Source organism: Diplotaxodon limnothrissa, linkage group LG22, assembly GCF_057381915.1.
Source record: "Diplotaxodon limnothrissa isolate DT_005_m linkage group LG22, D_limnothrissa_male_GT1.1, whole genome shotgun sequence".
In the NCBI taxonomy this organism is placed as follows: Eukaryota; Metazoa; Chordata; class Actinopteri; order Cichliformes; family Cichlidae; genus Diplotaxodon; species Diplotaxodon limnothrissa.
The window spans coordinates 8,656,569-8,683,716 of NC_140616.1; the positions used below are offsets into that span (position 1 = coordinate 8,656,569).

The 27,148-nt window shown below is 42.0% G+C and overlaps 1 protein-coding gene across 7 annotated transcripts in view; it reads left to right on the forward strand.

Moving 5' to 3' along the window:
* Positions 1 to 27,148, forward strand: part of pleca (plectin a) — a 93,010-nt gene extending 65,862 nt beyond the window's left edge. For all 7 annotated transcript variants that reach the window (XM_085346915.1, XM_085346917.1, XM_085346916.1 and 4 more), the window contains 29 exons: positions 1,592 to 1,758; positions 4,114 to 4,229; positions 4,572 to 4,678; positions 5,001 to 5,120; positions 5,229 to 5,324; positions 5,854 to 5,981; positions 6,564 to 6,657; positions 6,752 to 6,906; positions 7,066 to 7,432; positions 7,791 to 7,868; positions 8,050 to 8,211; positions 8,302 to 8,406; positions 8,509 to 8,604; positions 8,761 to 8,886; positions 9,069 to 9,221; positions 9,391 to 9,545; positions 9,638 to 9,764; positions 10,354 to 10,537; positions 10,707 to 10,727; positions 11,313 to 11,470; positions 11,560 to 11,738; positions 11,843 to 11,981; positions 12,069 to 12,425; positions 12,637 to 12,720; positions 12,806 to 12,910; positions 13,484 to 13,582; positions 15,593 to 18,940; positions 19,332 to 26,276; positions 26,369 to 27,148. In XM_085346915.1, the coding sequence (XP_085203041.1) occupies positions 1,592 to 1,758; positions 4,114 to 4,229; positions 4,572 to 4,678; positions 5,001 to 5,120; positions 5,229 to 5,324; positions 5,854 to 5,981; positions 6,564 to 6,657; positions 6,752 to 6,906; positions 7,066 to 7,432; positions 7,791 to 7,868; positions 8,050 to 8,211; positions 8,302 to 8,406; positions 8,509 to 8,604; positions 8,761 to 8,886; positions 9,069 to 9,221; positions 9,391 to 9,545; positions 9,638 to 9,764; positions 10,354 to 10,537; positions 10,707 to 10,727; positions 11,313 to 11,470; positions 11,560 to 11,738; positions 11,843 to 11,981; positions 12,069 to 12,425; positions 12,637 to 12,720; positions 12,806 to 12,910; positions 13,484 to 13,582; positions 15,593 to 18,940; positions 19,332 to 25,529 (13,224 nt within the window). In that variant the 3' untranslated portion in view covers positions 25,530 to 26,276; positions 26,369 to 27,148. The remainder of the gene's footprint in view (positions 1 to 1,591; positions 1,759 to 4,113; positions 4,230 to 4,571; positions 4,679 to 5,000; positions 5,121 to 5,228; positions 5,325 to 5,853; positions 5,982 to 6,563; positions 6,658 to 6,751; positions 6,907 to 7,065; positions 7,433 to 7,790; positions 7,869 to 8,049; positions 8,212 to 8,301; positions 8,407 to 8,508; positions 8,605 to 8,760; positions 8,887 to 9,068; positions 9,222 to 9,390; positions 9,546 to 9,637; positions 9,765 to 10,353; positions 10,538 to 10,706; positions 10,728 to 11,312; positions 11,471 to 11,559; positions 11,739 to 11,842; positions 11,982 to 12,068; positions 12,426 to 12,636; positions 12,721 to 12,805; positions 12,911 to 13,483; positions 13,583 to 15,592; positions 18,941 to 19,331; positions 26,277 to 26,368) is intronic.

Here is a 27,148-nt window from a genome sequence, read left to right on the forward strand (position 1 = left end):
ATGAACTGGCGACTCCGTAATACTTTTACTTTAATTTGATGTTGATCAAATTGTCATAAATATTTTAAATAATATGTACAGAATAAGTCAAAATATTTAAAAATACAGAAACATCTGAAAAATAGTCAGAACAAGATTCCTAGTTGTAGAATAATTACCAACAATTACAATAAAATCGTTTAAAAAAGCCTACATCTCCATGATGACAAATGAATCCATAAAACTAACATTAGATTGACAAATCCATGGCATGTACATGTTTACTATTGAAAATATCAGAATTGCACATATGATTCCACCTGATCACTTAAAGCTTAATGCATCACCAGCAACTAAAATATAGTAGACTCATCATACTCTTGAATGTTTTCTGGGTCTTATTGTTGTTAAAAGTCAGAAGGTTCTAATACAGAGACAACAAAAACTTGCTGATGTTTTGTTAAATCGTGCAGCAGGTTGTTTTTTCTGCATTGAGAAAAGAGGCAAAAAGAGTTTTCCAAAAGATTTCCTTTAATTGTTACAGCATGTGCGTAGTTTAGGTGAGACCTCCGCCCATCTGGTACGTGAACCAGGCAAACAAATACCAAAAACATTCAAAAGCACCATTTGTACCACACTGGGAAACTTCTGGGTGATGGATTCATGCTAATGGTCACACTCCGTCAAACAGCTTTAAAATGTGAGCAGTAAAATTCATGTCCAGGAGTTCAAAAGCTGAAACTCTAAAATGTGGTCTATTCTGTCCTTTCTCTTCTTTTATGAAGATCAACCATTTTGCTGTGGGAAACGTTGGTAGCATGCTCGTGTGACTCATAGCTTAGCCTCGCAGCTCTTAAAAAAAGACGTTTCCTGTGGTGTTTCTGCTGCACGGTCCAACTTTCGTTTACAGCTACTGAGACATTTATTGTAAAGTTTTGTTTGGCACAACAACACTGTAACTTTAGAAGATCATCAACTCAGTTGCTCATAAACAATTTCGCTCTAAAATTACTGTTTTCTGCTCGTGTAATTAAAAAGCATCCTCCAAAAAGCGAGCTTAATGGATGTCAGGAGCTCTCCGAGCAAAAGTGCCGTGTAACATTTGAGGTTTAAAATGTGACTCATCTCAAATCTGGAAGAAATGAGCAGGGAAAGTTTTACTCTGCCCTCCAATTAGCATTTCAGTCTTAGTTAATCTTTAAATGTGAAACTCAAGACAAGTTGAAAAATAATAATCATCCCATCCATCCATTTTCTGCCGCTTTCTCCGTGTTCGGGTTGTAAGCAAAGAAGTCTAAGCAGAGACATTAGAGTAAATGTCATCAGCCACCACCTCCAGGTCTTCCAGGAAAAGAAGACCTCTTAATAAATATCACCTTTTAAAATTCCTATTATATAGTGTTGCATCTCTGCCGCTTTCTTTAAAGGAAACAAGAACAGGAAAAAAATGGTAGTGTACTAGCTAATACCACCTTTGTGCAAGAACTGAATGGGAGAAAGTTGTCTAGAAAAGCCACAGACGAGCTGTGAGCACAGTAACACAAGTCTAACTGATATGAAAGGAGATCTCTGTAGTTCGTATGACTGACTGTTTGCCCGTCTTGCCCTACAGATCTCAGATATTCAGGTGAACGGTCAGTCGGACGACATGACGGCCAAAGAGAAGCTGCTGCTGTGGTCTCAGAGGATGGTGGAGGGATACCAGGGCCTGCGCTGCGACAACTTCACCGGCAGCTGGAGGGATGGCAAGCTGTTCAACGCCATCATACACAAACACAGGTGAGCAGCATCCTCAGTGAGGTGTTTTGATTTTAACTCGGCCTTGCGTGAATAGAAATCATGGCCATTTGTACCACAGAGGTGTTTTTCAAGCGTCACAGACACATTTTCTAGTTGGAAAGACTTGCCTGGACTTGGGGATCTTGTAACACCGCAGGCAGGAATTTTACACGTTTAACCTTTTGCATATTTCACGTTGTTGTTTCTTCCTTTATTTATCGGCATAGATCCAGGCAGCAATCCTAAATTCATATTTGAATTTGGCATTCGTGCAGTGTTGGACTTGTCAGGACACAAATATGGAACACTTACTATAAATCAAACATTAAGAGAAAAGTCAAGGGAGACTTCATTCATTATTTCATTCATTCATTCTGAATTCAGATATTTTGTAACTAAAAACATTTCCTTAAACTCCAGTATTTAACATTTATGAGTTACATCTAAATGCATGATTTTCAGCAAACTGTAACTTTATTAGTATAATTTCATTAGTTAAATTATGTATTTTTGTTTGCGTCTTTAATGCTATGATTTACTGGGACACTTAATTTAACTTGTGAGCTCTTATTAAGTCCACCTGTGTGTAAAAACCATCTGTGGTCAGTTTGTGCAAAGCTATTTAAGTTTCTATAAGAGTAGAAAAGACGTATATAAAAGGATATAATTGACCATGTGGCTTGCAGGAGTTTTTATTGGATGTAACATAACTTCCAAAGAAGCTTAATCAGATTTTCTGCTGTTCAACATGTCCCAAACAATCTCTGGTTCATCAAAATAAGGTTAAATAGAAAGTAATTCGGATGGAAATGCTTTATTTTGTTGTATGTATGAGTAAAAAATAGAACAAAATAAACCATTTGCTGCTGTTCAAAACTGTCACTATAAGAAGTGTCGTGACTTTAAGTGTACTACAGCTGCCGTTGTCCTTGTCAGTAAGGAAACTGGTGTTTAACAGCCACCCATCAAACCCGAAGGAGGTGACTATACGCTCGAAACATGTACTTTGGGTGGAGTGCCACTTTGATTCTGTTTGCACAAACCTCCAGCTCCTGCAGCACATGGCAGACAAAACAGCACACTATTAGAAAGTCGACTTGAGCTGGCATTATTCTGTGAAATAAGAGACAGAACGGGTGTATCATATTAAATTGAGGAAAAAAGGGCTGCCCTGGAGGTGGAGGCTTGGCAGGTTACAGCAAAACGCTAGCACTCGAACTCCTCTGCCACAGTTTCTTTCTTGGTAGAGGAAGAGAAGGATGTGCTGAGGACTGCAGTGAGGACTCTAAAAAAACAAAATAAGAAAACTGACAATAACTATTTGGATCCCAGCAGGAAGCGGCAAGACTGGAATTTCTAACTGGTTTCCATTGCGTCACGTTTTGGGTTTTTTTTTAATTAGCTTCTGCTTTTGCAAAATCAAAGCTTGGAAACTTGGCTCTTACTACGATGCACAGCCTGAAGAGAAAGTTCCGCTCGAAGAGGCGTCTGAACAGCGCCTCCAGCAGCACGTTGGGCTCCCTCAGTGACCTGGATGAGCGGGTGATCATGTTCTGTGAGGATGTTCCCACCGAGAGCTCATTTGACTCGGGTCAAAGCTCGCACAGCTTATGTGCCCGCCCCAGTCGAGGCTCCCAGAGCGAGGAGCAGGAGCTAGGATTAGAGCGTCACGTCATGCACCTGAGCAGAGAAAGACACTCCTACAGACAGGCGCGCTATGGTGACAGAGAACCCCAAAAGGAGTACTACATACAGAGAGTTGTGGAAGTGTATGGAGAATTTACTGGATATTCTGTGTCCTTATGCAACCTTTCTCTCTGAAGTTTATTGGATTTTGATCCCTTAAGATGCTCTGAGCTTGTTCCCGCATGTTATTACATTGCGGTAAACTTCCTGGCAAAGTGCACAGAGAAAAAAAACTGTCTGTGTTGTTTAATTTTAATCTTCATTGTGGTAGCAAGTCTTGTCTTTGCCTGCCCTTCATATTGTAATAGAGATACTAGACGTGACCAGCTAGCCTCCAGCAACTTGACTCATGAAATATGTAACTTGTATCATTTTAACCTGTCAATAGAGCTTCAGAGATTATTTATCAATTAGTGTTTTCATGAAAAAAATGGGATTATTAAATAGTTTTCAGAAGCATTTTTGCTGATATTTATACTGAAAACCGATATTTTTTGCACATTTTAGGGCATTTTTTATAATTTAACACTCAGATTAAGCCCAACCTTGTTAATTAACCTCATGTTTTCTTGCCGTCATCTATCATTTAAATCAAATCTGGATCAGCAGTAATAAAGTGTATTGCTCTGATTCCGCTCACTGTTCTTCCTGGCTGATTACTGCCTGCAGACCCTCTCTGATCGATATGAGTCAAGTGTACCGACAGTCCAACCAGCAGAACCTGGAGCAGGCCTTCAGCGTGGCAGAGAGAGAGCTGGGTGTCACCAGACTGCTGGACCCCGAAGGTGAGCACAGTCACCCTCAAACATTTAGTTTAGGGAACACTTAAGCATGAGTTTAGTCACTTTTAATTGTAGGCAAAGCGTTTTCCCTTTCCTTTAATTCTCCTGCCTGCACTGCTGTACGAGTGGAAATCTACGTATTAGCTGTTAATAGTTTGATATTTATATGCTGCAAAACGGGAACGAATACATGAGTGAGTGTTTTTGTGTTTTAATATTTCAGAGGTCCCACAAATAGACTTGGTATTCAAGTTGGTAGCTAAGGAACTTCAAGTCACCACTCATCCATCTTTTTCATTTCCCTGAAACATGACAGTTTTTTTCCGTCTTTGTTGCTCTGTACAGATGTCGATGTGCCCCATCCAGATGAGAAATCCATCATCACATATGTGTCCTCTCTGTATGATGCCATGCCCAGGGTACCAGACGTCCAGGATGGTGTCAAAGCCAATGTGAGCCCACCTTTTTGTCATCACTGATTAATTATTCAGCAGCAGAGGCAACATCTCGGGTGCCGCCTTTTATCTGCAGCAGTAAAATGCAAAATATAAATGCAATATTAAGAGTTATTCTTATTTAAATGCCCTGAGCTTGCATTATAGTCATTATAAGCTTGCATTTACTTATTATTATTATTATTATATGTAAAATACATAGAAATGATCATCCTGTTAATTTTGAAGTTGCAGCCTGAGAAATTTAGCACAAAAGAAATCACATGTGGACAATCTGGAAAACATCAGCATGTAATTATTTTGAACATCTGTGCTTCAGGAGCTGGAGCTGCGTTGGCAGGAGTACTATGAGCTGGTCACCATGCTGCTGCAGTGGATCAGACACCACATCCTCGTTTTTGAGGAGAGGAAGTTCCCCACCAGCTACGAAGAGATTGAGGTGACTAGATCACGTCCTACAATCTGAAAGAATCAGTGTGACACAGATCAAGTAGCTGACGATCAACGTGTTTTTTGTTCTTTTGTTATTTACGTTTATCATCTGCAGGTTCTTTGGCGTCAGTTTCTGAAGTTCAAGGAAACGGAGCTTCCTGCCAAAGAGGCAGACAAGAACCGCTCCAAACACATCTTCAAGTCTTTTGAGGTGAGATTTCCCAGCAGAACAAAAATCAGCAGTCACAAAAAATATGAAGGGATGAAAGGCTAATATTTTAAATAGTTATCCCACCAAACCGCAGCACATAACAAATAGTCTTGGTTCCAAATACATTTCTGTATTTGTAAACGACAGATAAAAAGAAGATAGATTTGCAAAAGCAAAGTGCAAAACAAATAGAAAATAGTGTCCATTTATTTGCAGTAATAAACTAAAATCCCACCTGTTTTTCCACGCTTACAAAAGTCACTAAAAAAATACATAAATTAAAGGACATCTTTCCAAATACTGCTATGTCCACGGCCCACTGAGCGTACCCCTTCAGTCTGAAAATCTTTTAAGGAAAATCTTCCCACCATCAATAAATTAGACCCAGTTTTATAAATGTTTATTTTTTCCCTGGAGCACAGAATTATCGCTTAAGATAAATAATCTGAGACTGAGCAGAATTTGAGGCCTTAAATGATCACAGATATTATCTTATGTTTTTTTGTATGTTGTTTGTTATCTTTCGCAGGGTGCGGTTCAGGCTGGTCAGGTCAAAGTGCCGCCAGGTTATCACCCTTTAGATGTGGAGAAGGAATGGGGTCGTCTGCATGTCGCCATCCTGGAGAGGGAGCGTCTCCTCAGGACTGAATTTGAGAGGTAACCAGGCTGTTATCCAAACCTCATCACATGCGCTGTGTTGCCAAAGCACAAAACGGCAGCAAAACCACAAAGCATGAGGAAACTGTTCCAGTTTGACCACGAGCATGACTCATCTCCTAATGATAACGTCCACTTTGGCAATAAAATTAAACTGAGTCGGCTTTGTGGATTAGTAAGTACCGATCATATTAGGGCAAACACATGATGGCTGTGTCGTCTCCATGGCAATAGCCTTAGACTAAATAGTCTCTCATAAAGTTGTTGTCTAATCACAAGGAAGGGAGGGCACAGCTTCTAGTTTAGTTGTTTCAGATCATCTCTGCATTGCTGGGCACACACAGCTCAAAAAGGAGCAACAACATGGCTTTCATGCATCAGGGATATGCGTTAAAGTATTTATTCCGCCAGAAGACGGAGTGAGTGCTTTAATATATCCTTTCAAAGTTTTTCTTTTTTAAATTATTATTAACATTTTTACTTTTGAGAAAGAAGAGAAAGTATCCTGTAGGGAAATCCCTGCTTGTCAGTTTGCACTGTTTGAATTCTTTTCTGACCTCTGACCTTTCATCTTCCCTGCAGGCTGGAGCGACTTCAGAGGGTTGTCAGCAAGGTCCAGATGGAGTCAGGGGTGTGCGAGGAGCAGCTCAACCAGGTGGAGACTCTGCTGCAGACGGTGAGACACAAACTCTTAAGGACAGCCAATAAAAGCATCTTTGTGCAAATTATTTGCAGTAAAATAAAGAGATGTGAAAACTTGTCTGTTGAAGGATGTGAGGCTGATGAGCTCAGGGAAACCTGCAAAGCACACAGCAGAGATGGAGGCAGATCTGGAAAAAGCAGAAGGGATGATCCGCCTCCTCTTCAATGACGTTCAGCTGCTAAAAGATGGACGCCACCTTCAAGCTGAACAAATGTATCGCAGGTACAAAAGAAATCAAGCTCTACAGACATCATGGGATTTAATCAATTTAATTAGTCAATTTTTTCCTTTCTAATTACTTTAAATGTCAAACTAGTGAATCTTAGAACTTTACATTTTAAATCGATTAACGTTTTTTTCATCACATGTTTCTGTCTTTAGAGTTTATCGCCTCCATGAGCGGCTTGTAAACCTCCGTAGCGAGTACAATCTGCGCCTCAAGTCAGGTGTGACCATCACACAAATCCCCATGACGCAGATCCCCATGACCCAAGTCCACACGACCCAGGTCCACAGCGCCCAGGTCCTGCAGCAGGCCCCCGTGAGGGTGCGGCCCGAGCTGGATGAAGTCACGCTGCGCTACATCCAGGATCTGCTGAGCTGGGTGGAGGAAAACCAGCGACGGGTGGACGAAGGGCAGTGGGGCTCGGACCTTCCCAGCGTGGAGTCCCAGCTGGGCAGCCAACGAGGCCTCCATCAGTGTGTGGAGGAGTTCCGCTCCAAGATAGACAGAGCCAAGGCTGATGAGGTATGTTGGCACCAAGTATCCGCGACAGTGTTGTAGATGAGGCAGAGAGAGATTTAATCTCAGGAGGAAAATTGGTATTTGGCAGTAGAGCGTTAGCTTAGTGTCCACCTCTGAATCGCTGCACACATCCTGGATTTTTCCGGCAATTTGTGTAAAAGAATGAGATTTTGCAAAGAGGTGGATTTAACCTGGAAGCCTTATGTTTCATAAATGAGACACCAGCAATGACAAGCAAAAAACGTGTTGGGTAGTTATGAACTGAAATGTGGACTTTCTGTGGAAATTGTTGAACAGACTGAACTCTCATCAGTAGTTCTTCTTAATGATCTCTTTCTACGGCGTCTCTCATCTGTTCCAGAGTCAGATTTCACCTGCCAGCAAAGCTGCTTACCGTGACTATCTGGGAAAACTGGAGCTACAATACGGCAAGCTCCTGGTAAATACGAACGAGTCGCTAAAATCAAAAAACACTGTTGTCTTGTAGAGAGGTCAAACTCGACAGCTGTTTTCATTGAAGTTCAGAAACACCCTGAAAATTTTCCTTGATGTTTTAAATACCATCCAGTTTTCTTCCTAACCCTGCAAAAATGTTTCCTAACGTGTCACCATTACTGTAGAACTCCTCAAAGGCTCGCCTGCGCTACATGGACCAGCTTCATGCCTTTGTCACTTCAGCAACCAAAGAGCTGATGTGGCTGAATGAGAAAGAGGAAGAGGAGGTGAACTACGACTGGAGCGAGCGAAACACCAACATGGCAGCCAAGAAAGAAAACTACTCTGTACAGTAATACTGAGATGTTCTTGTGGGTTTCTCATTTCTTGTTATGACGATGGTACTGATATGATTGGTTGTCGTTTCTGTGGAGCAGGGTTTGATGAGAGAGTTGGAGCTCCGGGAGAAGAAAGTGAACGGTGTCCAGACCACAGGAGACAAACTGCTGAGGGACGGACACCCAGCCAAGAAGACCATCGAGGTGGGACGCTGAGCACATGTTGTTGAACTTTAAATATAAATTATTATTTTCTTCTCATATGTGCTTTTTCTTCTCTCCCCTTCCATCCTTCCTCTTCCTCAGGCCTTCACTGGAGCCCTGCAGACTCAGTGGAGTTGGATCCTCCAGCTGTGCTGCTGCATTGAAACTCACCTGAAAGAAAACACTGCCTACTATCAGGTATGATTATCAGCATGACAAGGTATCCACACTTAAAGACTGCTCTCCGCATGTCTGGCGAGTTAGCTGGCCGTCACTAAATCTGTCCCTTTCTGCAGGTTTTTAATGTGTTTTAAACCACTGCAGCTTAATTGGTCTACTTTTCTCTCGATCCAGTTCTTCTCTGACGTGAAGGAGGCAGAGGAGAAGATTAAAAAGATCCAAGACACTATGAAGAGGAAGTACACCTGCGACCGCACCATCACGGTCACACGGCTGGAAGATCTGCTTCAGGATGCAGCTGTGGGTTTATTCACCAGTGTTTTGCTCCTTTAAGCTCATCCAGAAACTGTGAACTGGCAAACAAATCCACACCGTTAAAGCAGCATGAAATATTTACTCTTCTGTTTGTGGGAGCTTCGTTTTAGGCTGCATGTCTTTGAATTATTGAATTAGAGTTTGAGAATTTTATGTGCTCTTCCCAGGATGAGAAAGAGCAACTGAATGAGTTCAAAACTCACCTGGAAGGCCTGAAGCGGAGAGCCAAGACCATCGTCCAGCTGAAACCACGTAACCCTGCTACTCCGATAAAGGGAAAGCTGCCCGTCCAGGCTGTTTGTGACTTCAAGCAGATGGAGGTAAGCCATAGACTTCCTAAGTTGTTTATGGTGAGTGTGAAATTCTTAATTGAGTTTCAACTTGTGTCCTGCTTTGGTTCACTTCTATTACGCTGAAAGGACATAACATTAAAAAAAATATACAGTAAAATCTAGCCAGTTATGAGCTGCTGTTTTCATCTTCTTCCAGATCACAGTCCACAGAGGCGATGAATGCGCTCTGCTGAATAACTCGCAGCCCTACAAGTGGAAGGTGCTGAATGATAAAGGCAACGAGGCGTCTGTCCCATCTATCTGCTTCCTGATTCCACCCACCAACAGGGACGCTGTGAACAGTGTTGCCGGGTGAGTCAAAGAACACCCGGCTGAATTTGTAACGCATGCGCACGTTTGTGTGTGCACACGCTGGAGACTAACCTCCACCTCACGTTCTTCAGGCTGGACGGAAACCTCCAGAGGCTGCAGAACATGTGGCAGACGCTGTTTGTGGACATGAAGAGCCTGCTGTCCTGGCAGTACCTGATGAGAGACATCCACATCATTAAAAGCTGGAACATCAGCATGGTAACAGCACAATGTGAAACCTTTCGGAAAATAGTTTTTGGTGGTATCAATGAAAGCAGGGCTGAAATGACTGCTGTTGGGGTGCATTTTACCTCATTTTGCAATAACATTAGATTTATGCCTGTGAGGCAGAAAAACTCTAATGGGGCTAATAATAGACAGCAAAACTTCAAAGATTACTCAGCTGCACATGTTATGCAGAAATGGAAGTGCGAACTATGTCTAGATGGTATCTGAGGATACGTGGAAGGATATCTGGGTAAGACAGATTAAGATTAACTCAAGATCCTGTCAGTAGATCTGCTGAACAGAACAGTACACATTAGTTATTCTCTAGTATATCAATTTGCTGTCAAAACAGTTCATAAAAACTTCCCCCCAAAATATTGATAGGTAACGATTATGCATGTGCAGATTTGTTGTTACGATCAATTGATTTTTCTTCAAAAACATTATGAAACATTATTTTTACTTGGTTTATAGTTGATAATTGCACTCTCCTCGGTACTGTACATACAGACACAGCTTTCTATTGAACTGCTGTTTTCATGATGTTTGATATCAGCCACCATCCTTGTTACCACTGTAGTTTAAGACGCTGAGGGTGGAGGAGTACCGACTAGCACTGAGGAACCTGGAGCAGCACTATCAGGACTTCCTGAGAGACAGCCAGGACTCCCAGATGTTTGGGGCTGAGGATCGTATGCAGGTGGAGTCCAACTACAACCTAGCCAACCAGCACTACAACACAATGGTCAGCTCTGCAGAGCAAGGTTTGCACAGTTTCTTTCTGAAACATCAGTTTCTTTTATCACCTCAGCATTTCCTGAAACATTTTCATGTCTGTGTTCTGTTTACATATTTTTTAAAAATCATTTCTCATTTGCACGAGTTGTGTTTCAGTCATTTGTGTGTAAGTTGACCGTTGCATTCACATTTCAGACTATGTGCCACCCAGAGCAGGTAAGGTGTTTCCAATAAAGTGGCCGATGTGCGCTAGGAGCTTTTGACTGGCTGAGAGCTGTTGTTCTGTCATGTTTCATTTCATGCTTCACCTCAATCAACTTAATCATCCTCATAGATTCTGGGAATCCCTCCTAACATCACTTATCAATGCATTCCTGTCTCTGTGCATGGATTTTAATGGCAGCTGATCCCCACTATTAATCAACGAATGGAAAAAGCACTTAATTGATCAAATTAACACATATGAAATATAGCCAACATGGAACAATTAATGCATGAAGAAGTACATTCAGTTTGCAGATCATGGAAAATTCTAATCTAGCTTAATGAGATTTATGATTTTTTGAGAAATCAGAATTTTTTTTTAATTCTTAGGAGATTAAATTGGTTAACAAAAATTTAACCATCCAGAGAAACACAGGCAATTCTGTGAAATAACTGCTTTAACTTTTAGGATCCTGAAACTAATACTGCACCTCTTACAGTTAGTTCAAATTCTTAAATTGCTAAAAATGGCTTATATAAAGAGATTTAGTCGTCTTTTAAATACATATAAAATCCAATATGTGTTGTTCCAACTAGGAGAGCAAGACGAGACTGTGTGCAAAACCTACCTGACGAAGATCAAGGACCTTCGGCTGAGGCTGGAAGGCTGCGAGAATCGAACGGTGACGCGTCTCCGCCAGCCTGTCGACAAGGAACCACTGAAAGCCTGCGCCCTGAAGACGGCAGAGCAAATGGTGCAAAACACAAAGATGAATGCAGAAATAAATATGAGTAAACAATAAGTGGTCGTCTAGCAAGTTATCTTCCTGTTTGTTTGTAACAGAAAGTGCAGTCTGAGCTGGAGGGCTTGAAGAACGACTTGAGCTCCATTGCTGAAAAGACCGAGGAGGTTCTGGCTTCTCCTCAGCAGTCCAGCTCCGCCCCGATGCTGCGCTCTGAACTGGACATGACTCTGAAGAAGATGGATCATGTTTACGGCCTCTCCTCGGTCTACCTGGACAAGTGAGGCTTAGCGATTCTCCCAAGAACTTGCTGATGGATTTTAAGCCACAGCTATGTGTTTGCGTTTTTTTGCTGTTCCTAAAGTGCGAACATCTTGTTTTCAGGCTGAAGACGATCGATGTCGTGATCAGAAACACTAAAGATGCAGAAGACACGCTGAAGAGTTACGAGACTCGTCTGCGCGACGTCAGTAAAGTTCCTGGTGATGAGAAGGAAGTGGAGGATCAGCGCAGTCAGCTGAAGGTATCAAGATGTTTCTGCATTTTCCAGGTTTGTTTCTGTGTCAGACTGCTTCATTTTTGTGGTAATTTTGCTGTTTTCTGTGTGCAGTCCATGCGTGCCGAAGCAGAGGCCAACCAGGTGATATTCGACCGCCTGCAGGACGAGCTTAGGAGGGCGACGGCTATGAATGACAAAATGACGAGGATTCACAGCGAGCGCGATGCTGATCTGGAGCATTACCGTCAACTGGTCGGAAGCCTCCTGGAGCGGTGGCAAGCTGTGTTTGCACAGATGGACCTGAGGCAGCGGGAGCTCGGCCTCCTGGGGCGCAACATGAACTCCTACCGCGAAAGTTACGAGTGGCTCATCCGCTGGCTCGAAGAAGCGAAGCAGAGGCAGGAGAAAATTCAGGCTGTGCCAATCGGGGACAGCAAGGCTCTCAGGGAGCAGCTGGCACAGGAGAAGGTATTGTAAAGGGAAAGAATAAGTTGTGTGGGGCAAAGCGTAGAAGAGTCATCATGCCCTCTGGTGTTCACTGGGGTGTCACAAAAAAATAAAAAAATTCACTCCACTTATATTTTTGACTCCCCTGGTGTGAATCATGCTTGGTTTGTGAAGTATGCACTGAAATAGTTTCTAATCATGATATATTCTCTGTTTTAAATCATATTTACAGAAACTCCTGGGAGAAATTGAGAAAAACAAGGAGGAGGTTGAAAATTGCCAGAAAAATGCAAAGGCTTATATCGACTCTGTCAAAGTAAATACTGAAAATTTTCAACTTTTAAAAAAATAAAAGTTTGCTGCTTAACTTAACATTAATTTTTCCCCCTTCTTGTTTTCAGGACTACGAGTTCCAGATTTTGACCTACAAAGCCCTCCAGGATCCCATAGCATCTCCTCTGAAAAAGCCCAAAATGGAGTGTGCATCCGATAACATCATTCAGGAGGTAGGCCTTACAAACACAGCTGTTGAGCTGCCAGCAGTAGGTGGACCAGGTGTTCCACTTCATGTGGACTGAACAGCGTGTTTATTTCTTATTCCTCGTCCAACATATCAGGACATGTTTTGATTGACTCTAGCTTTCAACAGTCAGACACAGCAGGACCAACAGTTTTTGAACAGTCTGGCTGTGAAGGAAGTAGGGGAAGCTTTCATGATGGTTAACCTGTCACTGTGTTTAGCTGCCAACAGGAAAAATCTGTGCAAATCTCAGCAGAACATGATGGAAACTAACAGAAGGGAAACTAAATGCAGCTTCAATAAAGATCTATAAGCTGCTTGTATTTAATTATGTTGAAGAAGACTGTTAATCAGGCATATTTGTTCTTTAAACATGAAACTAACTCAATGATTATCCCGAAATTGTCACCTCTGCCCATTTTGGCATTTTGGGAATACATTCTGCTTTCTCCTCACATTAAAAGTCAAGAGGAGAGCATCGCATATGAGGATATATGACTAAAAAAAGAATAATCATTCATTCGATTTAGTGAAGTGAATTTTACTTTGTTTTTTTCAGTATGTTACGCTGAGAACACGCTACAGTGAGCTGTTGACTCTCACCAGTCAGTACATCAAATTCATCACAGACACACAGCGCCGCCTGGAGGAAGAAGAGGTAAGTGTGCACACTCAGTAGACACAACAGTGCAGTTAAGTCCTCACTAATGTAATGTATGGCAAATCGTTTTCCATCAAACAGCATCAAAATTGTGTGTCTGTTACCAAGAGTGCAGACATAATTTTAGGCATACAGTGCTGAAGCAAACAATTTCATCCTACTGTTACCGCACATCACATCCCCACTACGCTATATGTCTCTCATTCCCCGACACTATGTGTATTTAGCCAAATCATTTCACACGATCTGTAAACATGACTGTGATTTGGCCCTGAATTCAGTCACATTTTCAAACTGCTCAACTGCTTTTCCAACAATTTAAATTTGATAATCACTTCTTCATTTCTTCCTGAAACCCCCCACACTCGTATTTTAAAGGCTTCAGGCTTCCTACCTTCTCAGATGCATTATTTTAAAATTTACCTTTGCTTCCCCTCCCCGCCCTTTTTTCTTCCTTTCTAACTTTCTGTTTTGTTTGATCCCTTTGACCTGCTCGCCAGTGCTTTGTCATGATGAGTATTAATCACGTGCTTAAGAGATGAATTAACCCCAAAGCACCAGGTATTTAAAAACAATCCTCTCAGCCCATTTCATTCGTCTTCACGTCAGATTCGTGTCTGTAGTGAAGGGAAGGTTCACGCGTATTTGGAAATCTTTCATTATTGACGGTGTTCTTGGTTCAGTAATAACTTAGGAACTTTAATTTATCTGGCTGAGCATCAGCTTACTGTAAGATGTTGGTTTTGGAAGTCTAGATATTGTCATTTAATGAGATTTGCAAGCTATTATAATTGTTTCTCTTGCCTTAATAAATCAAATTATAATGTAGCTGATTGTTGACGGTACTGTTTAGCACCACAGCAAATTAAGATTTCACATTCTGATTAGCCTTTAGATTTTTAAAATCCCTGAATGGGAGCGGTGTTTTCACACGTCCAAAACTCAAAGATTCGTTTTAAAGAGAAAGACAAGCAGCAAAGCCAGTCAATTTTTTTTTTTGTTGTTGTTTATTTTACTACTTGTTGTGCCCGATAAATCTGCCAAATCAAACACGCAGAGCTAGCTGCTGTGGCAGCCCCTTATGAACAAGGGAGCTTGATAAATGACAGTTGAGTGATTGCTTCTAATGATTTCCTCTAGCAAATAAAATGTGGAAACTATGTTCTATTACAAAAGAAATCAGCTCCTCTCTCAAACCAGACGTCAGTTTAAAGGTCAATGTGACAGGTTTCTAAAGTGTTGAACCTTCCTTGTAGGTATCAGTCACCACAACAACACCTTCTTATCTAACAGAACTCATCTCAGACTTGAGGGATCTTGGATTTGTGTCGTGTCACGTGCATTTAAATCCAAGCTTGCTGTGTTAAATGTTACATGAAGTCATGCTGTGTTTGCTGCATCACTATGCTCGATGTTCTTTTCATCCCGATTGCTGCAAAAATATATATGTTTGATTATTTAATCTGCACTCGGCACTTTTTGCATGCTGCTAATTATTTATCATTTGCCTATTTTCTTTCCTATTATTTTACACTTTTCAATAAACCTATTTATGTTAAGAAAATCAATGAGTGGTGGAGAGAAATGTATAAAATTGTGACTGAATTAAATTCTAGTGATTACATATCCAAGTTTTTCACTAAAATACATCACCAGCAACAAAACCTCCACACCTTCAAAATATTAACACTGTGACGAGTTCACTTGTAAACAGAATTTGCAGTTGTTTTTACCAACTCCACAATAATAATGACCGTATAATATTACCAGACTTTTTACACAGATTATGCATGAAAGCAACTTGTAGTGTTGTCCGGTGTTGTGAAGTAAAGTGTCATACATTGTGTGCCATACGTTAAATGAACGTGAAAAGCATTTCCCAATGCAGAATTATCTCTCCAGTTAAAAATCTGTGTTGTGTATATTTAGCCATAACTATGCCTATAGTTGTATTTTATAATCTAAAACCTCTAACATGCAGCTCCCTTCACTCTTTTATTAATGCAGAAAGCTTCTGAAAAAGTTAAAGAAGCGGAGAGGAAACGGATGGCAGAGATGCAGGCGGAATTAGATAAGCAGAAACAGTTGGCTGAAGCTCACGCTAAGTCTGTGGCCAAAGCAGAGAAAGAGGCCGAGGAGCTGAAGTTAAAGATGAAGGAAGAGGCCAATAAGAGACAAGACGTTGCAGTGGATGCTGAAAAACAGAAGCAAAACATTCAGCAGGAGCTGCATCAGCTGAAGAGTCTGTCAGAGCAGGAGATCAAGTCCAAGAGTCAGCAGCTGGAAGAGGCGCTCATCAGTCGTACCAAGATCGAGGAAGAAATCCACATAATTAGGATTCAGTTGGAGGCAACAATGAAACAGAAGGGCACAGCTGAGACTGAGTTACAGCAGCTCAGAGACAAAGCTGCTGAAGCTGAGAAGCTCAGGAAGGCTGCTCAAGACGAGGCGGAAAGGCTTCGCAAACAGGTGACTGAGGAGACTCAGAAAAAGAAAAATGCTGAAGATGAGCTAAAGCGTAAATCTGAAGCCGAAAAAGAGGCAGCCAAACAAAAGCAGAAAGCACTGGATGACCTGCAGAAATTTAAACTACAAGCCGAAGAGGCAGAGAGGCGCATGAAACAGGCTGAGGAGGAAAAACTGAGGCAGATTAAAGTTGTAGAAGAGGTGGCACAGAAGTCTGCTGCCACACAGTTGCAAACCAAAGCTATGTCATTCAATGAACAGGCAACAAAACTGGAAGAATCCCTCAAGAAAGAGCAGGGAACTGTTCTTCAGCTACAGGAGGAAGCCGAAAAACTCAGGAAACAACAAGAAGAAGCTAACAAAGCCAGGGAGCAAGCAGAGAAAGAGCTGGAAACATGGAGACAGAAAGCCAATGAAGCCCTCCGCTTGAGGCTACAAGCTGAGGAGGAAGCTCAAAAGAAGAGTCAGGCTCAAGAGGAAGCAGAGAGGCAGAAGGTTGAAGCAGAGCGAGATGCCAAGAAAAGGGCTAAAGCTGAAGATGCTGCACTTAAACAGAAGGAGAATGCAGAAACGGAGCTGGAAAAACAGAGGAAATTTGCTGAACAGATAGCCCAACAAAAACTTTCTGCAGAGCAAGAATGCATACGCTTAAAGGCTGACTTTGAACATGCTGAGCAGCAGAGGGGTCTGTTGGATAGTGAGCTCCAGCGTTTGAAGAACGAGGTGAATGCTGCAGAAAAACAGAGAAAACAGCTCGAAGACGAACTGGCTAAAGTCAGAAGTGAAATGGACGCTCTGCTACAGATGAAGACTGAAGCTGAGAAGGTGACACTGTCAAACACAGAAAAGAGCAAACAGCTTCTTGAGTCTGAAGCGCAGAAAATGAAACAACTGGCTGAGGAAGCTGCTAGACTGAGATCAGTCGCCGAAGAGGCGAAGAAGCAGAGGCAGACTGCAGAAGATGAGGCAGCCCAGCAAAGAGCTGAGGCGGAAAAAATCCTTAAGGAAAAACTGTCTGCTATCAATGAGGCAACTCGGCTAAAGACTGAAGCGGAAATCGCCCTCAAAGCTAAAGAAGCAGAGAATGAAAGACTAAAGAGAAAAGCTGAGGAGGAAGCTTATCAAAGAAAGCTGCTGGAGGACCAAGCTGCTCAGCATAAGCTAGAGATTGAGGAGAAAATCACACACCTTAAGAGCTCATCTGACTCTGAGCTGGTGAGACAAAAAACTATTGTGGAAGAAACTTTGAGGCAAAAGAAGGTGGTCGAAGAGGAGATTCATATCATCAGAATCAACTTTGAGAAAGCCTCAAAAGAGAAGTCAGATCTAGAGGGTGAATTAAAGAAACTGAAGTATCTTGCAGATGAGACTGAGAAGAGCAAACTTAAGGCTGAAAAAGAGGCAGACAAACTAAAAAAGCTTGCTGCAGAGGAAGAGAAGAAGAGGAAAGAGGCTGAGGAGAAGGTGAAGAGGATAACTGCAGCCGAAGAGGAGGCAGCTCGTCAATGCAAAGCTGCTCAGGAGGAAGTCGAACGCCTCAAAAAGAACGCAGAAGAAGCGAATAAGCAGAAAGAGCAAGCTGAGAAAGAGGCAGAAAAGCAGGTCATTGTAGCCAAAGAGGCAGCACAAAAATGCAGTGCCGCAGAGCAGAAAACTCAAGATGTTCTCAGTAAGAATAAAGAAGATAGCCTTGCTCAGGAGAAGCTTAAAGACGAATTCAAAAATGCTAAGAAACTTGCAGAAGCTGCTCAGAAAGCCAAAGAGAAAGCTGAGAAAGAGGCTGCCTTGCTCCGCCAAAAAGCAGAAGAAGCTGAAAAGCTGAAGAAAGCTGCAGAAGAAGAAGCCGCTAAACAGGCCAAAGCTCAGAAGGATGCAGAGAAACTGAGAAAAGAAGCAGAGGAAGAGGCCTCTAAGCGAGCTGCAGCTGAGCAAGCAGCACTAAAGCAGAAGCAGCAGGCTGATGCAGAGATGGCCAAGCACAAAAAAGAGGCAGAACAAGCACTTACACAGAAGTCGCAGGTGGAGAAGGAACTGACACTGGTTAAACTTCAGCTGGATGAAACTGATAAGCAGAAGAAGGTGTTGGATGAAGAGCTTCAGCGAGTTAAAGGTGAAGTAAATGACGCTGTCAAGCAAAAAGCACAGGTGGAGGATGAGTTGTCGAAAGTCAAGATCCAGATGGAAGAACTCCTGAAGCTTAAGCTCAAAATTGAGGAAGAAAACCGGCGCCTGATGAAGAAGGACAAAGACAGTACACAGAAATTACTTGCAGAGGAAGCAGAGAAAATGAAGAGCCTTGCAGAGGAAGCTGCTAGACTCAGCGTGGAAGCTGAAGAAGCTGCCAGACAAAGGCAGATTGCTGAATCTGACTTGGCTGAACAGAGGGCACTTGCAGAGAAAATGCTAAAAGAGAAAATGCAGGCCATCCAAGAGGCTACAAAACTAAAAGCTGAAGCAGAGGAACTCCAGAAACAGAAGGACCAGGCACAGGAAAAAGCTAAAAAACTTTTGGAGGACAAACAACAGATCCAACAGCGCCTTGATAAGGAGACAGAGGATTTCCAGAAATCCCTGGAAGCCGAGCGAAAGAGGCAGTTTGAAGTTGCAGCTGAAGCAGAGAAACTGAAAGTGAAGGTGAAAGAGCTCAGCGATGCTCAAGCTAAAGCTGAAACGGAGGCAAAGAAATTCAAGAAGCAAGCCGACGAAGCAAAAACTCGTCTCCAACAGACTGAAAAACAAACGACAGAAATCGTTGTGCAGAAGTTGGAGACACAGAGGCTACAGAGCACGAGAGAAGCTGATGACCTGAAGAAAGCCCTAGCAGACCTTGAAAAGGAGAAAGAGAAACTGAAAAAGGATGCAGAGGAGCTTCAGAAGAAATCTAAAGAGGTATTGTGGCCTGTATTAACACTGCTATTCAGTTTAAAGACGCTTATAGTTAATATTGTCCTGTTAAACATGTAAGTGACAGTAGAGTGTTTGTGTTAGCATGCTTAAATACATTACAGAAGGATATAGTAGCAGTACAATATGTGTGTGTGTGTTTTTTTTAAGGGGCTGAATTTTGTTTTTATTGGGCAAAGCTAGATTAGCAGTACCCAGTCTAGCTAAATTAACTAACTGCTAACCGTAGCTTCATAGAGACATGAAAGTGTTATTGATATTTTAAATATATAGATATACTGAGTTATTTCTTCAAATATCTAAGATGCATTTATTGATGAGTGATATTTCACTAACAGTTTACTGCCGTTTTAAAAAAATATATTTTTCTTAACAGATGGAAAATGCCCAACAAGCACAAATTGAGCAGCAGAAAGCTATACTTCAGCAGTCTTTCATCACTGAGAAGGATGTCCTGTTGAAGAGAGAAAAGGCTGTTGAAGATGAGAAAAAGAAGCTTGAAAAGCAGTTTGAGGATGAAGTAAACAAGGCCAAGGCTCTTAAAGATGAACAAGAACGTCAGCGTAAGCTAATGGACGAGGAAAGGAAGAAACTTCAGGCCATTATGGATGAAGCTGTAAAGAAACAAAAGGAGGCTGAAGCAGAGATGAAAAACAGAGAGAGAGAATTGGACGTGCTAGAAAAGAAAAGGATTGAACAAGAAAAACTTTTGGAAGAGGAGAACAAAAAGCTCAGAGAGAGACTTCAGAATCTTGAGGTTGCTTCAAAGCAGGGTTCATCAACAACAAAAGAAATCCAAGTTCAGACCGATGAGGTCCCGGAGGAACAGCTAGTTGCTATGACAATGGTAGGAACAACAAAGAAAGTTTTCAATGGCTCTGTTGAGGATGGGCTGAAGAAAGATGGAGAATCAATGTTGGCATTTGACGGAATAAGAGAGAAGGTTCCTGCTGAAAGGCTTCATGAAGTTGGTGTCTTGACCAAGAAGGAATTTGATAAATTGAAAAAGGGCAAAGTTTCTGTACAAGAACTCGGAAAAACAGAGAAGCTAAAAGCATATCTTAAGGGAGAGAGCTGTGTTGGAGGCGTCCTGACTCCTTCCAAAGAAAAAATGAGTCTCTATCAGGCCATGACAGAGAAGAAGATTACTCCAAACACTGCTACAATGCTCCTGGAAGCTCAAGCAGCATCAGGCTTCATTGTTGATCCAGTGAAAAACAAGCTTCTGTCTGTAGATGAGGCTGTTAAGGAGGAGTTAATTGGCCCTGAACTTCATGACAAGATGCTGTCTGCAGAGCGGGCAGCCACTGGTTTTAAAGATCCTTTTACTGGAGCCAAAATCTCTCTTTTTGAGGCCATGAAGAAGGGACTTATTGAGAAGGATCAGGCCACCAAATTCCTAGATGTACAGCTTGCAACTGGTGGCATTATTGACCCCATCAACAGCCACAGAGTTCCCCTTCAAACAGCCTACAAGCAGGGTCAGTTTGATGCAGATATCAACAAAAAACTCAGCGATCCCAGCGATGACTGCAAGTTATTCATTGACCCAAGCACACAGGAGCAACTCACTTATAAACAGTTACTGGAAAAATGCAACAAGGATGCAGAGACTGGCCTGCTGATATTACCAGTGACAGAGAAAGCAGCTCAAACAGAGAGAACATACACAGATGTGGAGACTAAAGACATATTCAGTAAATCAAACGTTGATGTTCCTTTTGGAAAGTTCAAAGGAAAAACTGTCACCATTTGGGAAGTCATAAATTCAGAATACTTCACAGAAGAACAAAGAAGAGAGCTGATCCGTCAGTACAAGACTGGCAAGATCACAGTGGAAAAGATCATCAAAATTGTCATCACTGTTGTGGAAGACAAGGAGAAGAACAAGGAAAATGTGTTCAATGGCTTGAGGGCTCCAGTCTCTGCCAATGAACTGCTAGAGTCCAAGGTTATAAACAAAGATGTGTTCAACAAGTTGAGTAATGGAAAGATAACAGTTAAAGAGATCTCTGAGATGGATCCTGTGAAGAAGGCACTGAATGGGACGCCCAGCATTGCTGGACTGTTCTATGAACCAACCAAGGAGAAAATGCCTTTCTATCAAGCTATGAAAAAAGAATTACTTTCTCCAGAAACGGCCTTGAATCTTCTTGAAGCTCAAGCAGCAACAGGGTTTATAATTGATCCTGTAAAAAATGAAAGAGTCCCCGTTGATGAAGCTGTTAAGTCGAGTCTTGTTGGCCCAGAGCTGCATGAGCGTCTTCTGTCAGCAGAGAGAGCTATCAGTGGCTACAGAGATCCATACACAGGAAAAAATGTATCTCTATTTGAAGCCATGAAAAAAGGCCTTATCAAGAGAGAACATGGCATCCGTCTGCTAGAAGCACAACTTTCAACAGGTGGAATTATTGACCCCATTAAAAGCTATCGCATCCCACATGAAATCGCCTGCAAGCGTGGGTATTTTGACGAAGAAATCGGCAAGACCTTGAACACAAACACAGACGAGACAAAGGTCTTCTGTGATCCCAACTCACAAGAGGATGCAACTTATGCTCAGCTCTTGAATAAATGTGTCATAGACAAAGAAACTGGACTTCCATTGCTCTCTCTCTCAAAGAAGGCTCCAAAGCCAAAGGAAGACAAACAGATTACAGAAGCTAAAACAAAGGAAGCTTTGAACCAAGCCACCATGGAACTGGAGTATGGACCTTTCAAAGGGAGGAAAGTCACAATCTGGGAAATCATACACTCTGAATACATCACTGAGGAACAAAGGATAGAACTGATTCGCCAGTACAGAATGGGTTATGTGACAATTGAAAAGCTGATAAAGATTGTGATAACAATGGTTGATGAAAAAGAAGACAAAACAAAAGAAGAGGCCTGCTTTGAAGGCTTAAGGGCTCCAGTCACTGCCAGTTCATTACTTGATTCCAACATCATTGATAAGGCTACATTTGAGCAACTCCAAAATGGTAAAAAGACACCCAAAGAAGTCAGTGAAACTGATAAAGTCCGGAAGTACCTGCGGGGCACAGACCGCATTGATGGTATCACAATGGGAGATTCAGATGAAAAGTTAAGCATCTATCAAGCAATAAAAAAAGGTATTTTGCAACAGAGCACTGGGCTCACATTACTTGAGGCCCAAGCAGGAACTGGTTTCATAACAGATCCGGTCAAAAACCTGAAATACTCTGTAGATGATGCTGTGAAAGCTGGAGTCGTTGGTCCAGAGCTTCACGAGAAACTCCTCTCAGCAGAAAAAGCAGTGACAGGATACAAAGATCCATATACAGGCAATAAAATTTCTCTGTTGCAAGCCATGAAGAAAGAGCTTGTACTGAGGGAGCATGCTATTCCTCTTCTTGAAGCCCAGTTTGCCACTGGAGGGATAATTGATCCAGTTAGCAGCCATCGTGTTCCCAATGATGTGGCCATTCAGCGTGGCTACTTCAGCAAACAAATGGCTAAATCTTTCAGTGAACCCACAGGTGATGTTAAGGGCTTCACTAATCCCAACACCAATGGAAGAGTGACCTACAAGGAGCTGCTGGAGAAATGCAAAAGAGAGCCCAACACTGGTCTGTGCTACCTCCCCCTGTCAGAGGTTGAATCTCCTGCTCCTGTTGAGAAGTCTTACCAGTACTCAGAGGAGCAAGCCCAAACAGATCTAGCTAATACTCAAATTGACATCCCACTCAAGAGTTTTGCAGGAAAGAGTATGACCATTTGGGAAGTCATGAACTCAAATTTTCTTCCAGCAGAAGAGAGGCGCCGCCTCATGGAGCAGTATCGCTTGGGGCAAATCACAAGAGAAAGAATGCTAATTGTCATCATTGAAATAATTGAACAAAGGGAGACACTAAAGTCTGAGCAGAGTATGTCATGTGATGTAATCAGAAGAAGGGTTACGATTGATGAGCTGTACAATGCCCGAATTATTGACTTGCACACATACAACCTTCTGAAACAAGAAAAGATGAATATTCGGGAAGTAATGGAAATGCCAACAGTAAAGCAGTACCTCTTTGGCACTGGTTGTATTGCTGGAATTATGTCAGACAGTCCTCCCAAGATCAGCATTTACCAGGCTATGAAGAATGGAAAGATTAAGCCCGAAGTTGCTTTGAATCTCCTTGAGGCCCAAGCTGCGACTGGATTCATGATTGATCCAGTTAAAGACGAACTTCTAACAGTTGATGAATCTGTACGTAAGGGGCTTGTAGGTCCTGAACTCCATGATAAACTTCTCTCTGCTGAGAGAGCAGTTACAGGTTACAAGGATCCATACACTGGAAAAGTGATTTCTCTCTTTCAGGCAATGAAAAAAGACCTCATATCTGAGGATTATGCCTTAAGGCTTTTGGAGGCCCAGAATGCCACTGGAGGACTGATGGATCCTGAATACTACTTCCATCTCCCCATAGATGTTGCCATGCAGCGTGGATACATCAACAAGGAGACACTAGAGAGAATAACTGAGCCTACTGCGGATGTGCGAGGTTATACTGATCCAACAACAGATGAGAAACAGTCCTATGCTCAGCTGCTGAAAAGATGCAGAGTGGATAAAGAAAGTGGTTTGCGGCTGCTTTCACTGGCAGACAGAAGGCTTCTCTTTAAGGGTCTAAGAAAACAAATCACTGTGGATGAGCTGCTCCGCTCGCAGATTATCAACCAAAAGACATACAGTGATCTCACTGAGGGGATCATCACAGTGGAGGAGGTCAGCAGGGATGTGAAGAAGTACCTTGAGGGGACCAGCTGTATTGCTGGTGTGTTTGTAGAATCAAGCAAAGACCGTCTATCAATTTACCAAGCGATGAAGAAAAACATGATCAGACCAGGGACTGCCTTTGAGCTTCTTGAGGCTCAAGCTGCCACAGGTTATGTAATTGATCCAATTAAGAACCTAAAACTAAATGTCAATGAAGCTGTTAAAATGGGTGTTGTTGGTCCAGAGTTTAAAGACAAACTCCTCTCAGCTGAGCGAGCTGTGACAGGCTACAAAGACCCTTATTCTGGCAAGGTTATCTCTCTTTTCCAGGCAATGAAAAAGGGACTCATTCTGAAAGACCATGGCATTCGTCTGCTGGAGGCTCAGATCGCTACTGGTGGAATAATTGATCCACAAGAGAGTCTCCGATTGCCAGTAGAAACAGCCTATGAACGTGGCCTCTTTGATGAAGAAATGAATGGTATCCTCACTGACCCTTCTGATGACACCAAGGGCTTCTTTGACCCCAACACTGAGGAAAACCTCACCTACCTGCAGCTGATGGAGAGATGTATGATAGACCCAGAGACTGGCCTTGCTCTTCTGCTACTGAAAGAAAAGAAGCGTGAGAGAAAGACATCGTCCAAATCTTCTGTTCGCAAACGAAGGGTTGTCATCGTCGATCCAGAGTCTGGCAAAGAGATGTCTGTGTATGAAGCGTATCAGAAAGGACTTATTGACCACCAGACCTATCTAGAACTTGCAGAGCAGGAGTGTGAATGGGAGGAAATTACTATCACTTCATCTGACGGAGTTGTGAAATCCATGATCATTGATAGGAGGTCTGGTCGACAGTATGATATCGATGATGCAATCTCAAGGGGCTTGATTGATAAGTCGGCCCTGGATCAGTATCGATCAGGAATGCTGTCCATCACAGAATTTGCAGACATGCTATCTGGAAATATGAGCGGAAGCAGATCACGCTCATCCTCCTTTGGCTCCTCTTCTTCCTACCCCATGAGCCCAATACCTTCCATAAAAACACCAGCAACCACATGGACTGACCCAACAGAGGAAACTGGCCCTATAGCTGGTATTTTAGACACAGAGACATTAGAGAAGGTGTCTGTCACAGAGGCCATCCACAGAAACCTTGTTGATAATATAACAGGTCAAAGGCTGCTGGAAGCTCAGGCCTGCACAGGAGGCATCCTTGACCCAAACACTGGAGAGAAATTCTCAGTTGCAGATGCAATGAATAAAGGGCTTGTGGATAAAATTATGGTGGACCGTATCAGTTTAGCTCAGAAGGCGTACAATGGATTTGAAGATCCAAGGACTAAAACCAAAATGTCAGCAGCCCAAGCTCTAAAGAAAGGCTGGCTGTACTATGAGGCCGGACAACGGTTCCTAGAGGTCCAGTATCTCACCGGTGGATTGATTGAACCGGATGCTACAGGCAGAGTCTCCATAGATGAGGCCGTGAGGAAGGGCACCTTAGATGCACGCACTGCACAGAAGTTACGAGACGTTAGTGCATATTCAAAATACCTCACGTGCCCTAAAACCAAGCTGAAGATCTCCTACAAGGATGCAATTGAAAGGAGCATGACAGAGGAGGGAACTGGTCTGCGACTACTTGAAGCCTCATCTCAGTCAAGCAAAGGCCTTTACAGTCCCTATAGCATCAGTGGGTCTGGCTCTGCTTCTGGTTCACGGTCTGGCTCTAGAACTGGTTCCAGGTCAGGCTCCAGAAGAGGCAGCATGGATGCTACAGGATCAAGCTTCACAACAACCTTCTCTTCTTCTTCCTACAGTTCCCCAAGCTATGGCCGCAGATACTGATCTGTAAGGGAAGGATGTGCTATAAAGCCACAATGCTCACCAGATGCCTAACTCTCAGTGGAATAAAGACTACCTTTATTCTGCTCTGCATGGGGCTGTTACATAACTTTCAAGTTGAATTATTTTGTTTATTGTATATGTCACATTTACATTTAGTGTTCATGCTTTCTCATCAGACTTTCTGATTATGTACTGTAAGCAGCTAGCAACCGCTCATTATTTTCAGTATCTATCACAGATGTTTCAAGTGTACATGATATTTTTTAAGTTTAACATCATAAGCATTTACTGTTCCAAAAACACTTAAATGAAATACCGTGTTACACTGTAACCAAAAGTGTTCATGACCCTTAGCTTAAACTGTTAGAACCAAATTGGATGTAAAAACTCAAATTCCTGTACATGTGTATATTTCTGAAAATTTTATCTAAAGAAAGATAAAAAGCAACTCTGCAGAGCAGAATATTGAGTCTCCTGAGGATTAATAAAACCGCTTTAAGGATATGCCAAGCTTCAAGATCTTTTGTCTCCTGGGCAACACTGCCGTACAGACTCTACCCGTATCTGAAGTCTTCTCCATTCCCATTTGTCTGTCTTAAAACCTGGACTTCCAAGAGCAAGCTCCCACAAATGAAACGATAATGTAGCTTAATATGACCATTAACACCGTCAGAAACTTCTGGACTTTACACATCAAACTTCAAGACCAACACAATTAAATTCCAGCCTTTCTGGACACTTTAAAAGGTAGGTAGACATTTATGATTTGATTACTTACATTTTGTGATTGTGTAATTCAGGGAAGTCTAATGTTTGTGTTGAATTCTTCTGATTCACAGTTCACCTTGCTCAGATGTCTTCCAGAGACCCATGGTGTAATTTGGACTTTGACCTTCACTGTAATCAAGAATTTTATGCAACAGCACTGAAACACATTTGCGCATATAATATTTTATCAGTTTGTTTTAACAGTGGACCATTTTGAAACTTGCATCCAACCTTGAACTCATTTAAATAAAGGCCTAAACCATGCTTTGTAAGTGCCTGCAAAATACTGTTTAACACTTTACTGGGTTGATGAGTATTAGGAGACGTTTCATGCTGTAAACTGACTGAAAAAGCAGTGCTATCCATAATTTAATAAATAGTGTGTTATCAGGTAAGCCTTTTTACAGTCTGTTCCAGTATGTCACAAATACTTCAAGTATTTTTCCCCCTTCAAAGGCAAATAATGTCTGTACAGTATACTGACGATTATACAGAGCGCAGTTGCTATAAGCCATGAGTTAGCATTTCTTTGAGAAAGACCTTTAAGCTTTGCACCAGACCCAGTATTTGTATTTTACACTACGTATAGCTGTTTTCAGTTAAATCTCCTTTGTAAACACAATGGATCTGTATCATTTTATTTTCATACTCTAAACGTGCATGAATAACTAACATTTAAAAGGTGCAAAAATGAAATCAATCTGTATCCATTAAAGCGTTTTGTTTTGTTATATTTTGAAAGGTTTGAAGGATGTATTTTACTGAGGGTCGTCAAGCCTTGTTTAAAATGGTGTATTTATAATAAAAATGGTGATGAGGAATTTTAATGTAACACCCACCCTGTGTAAATA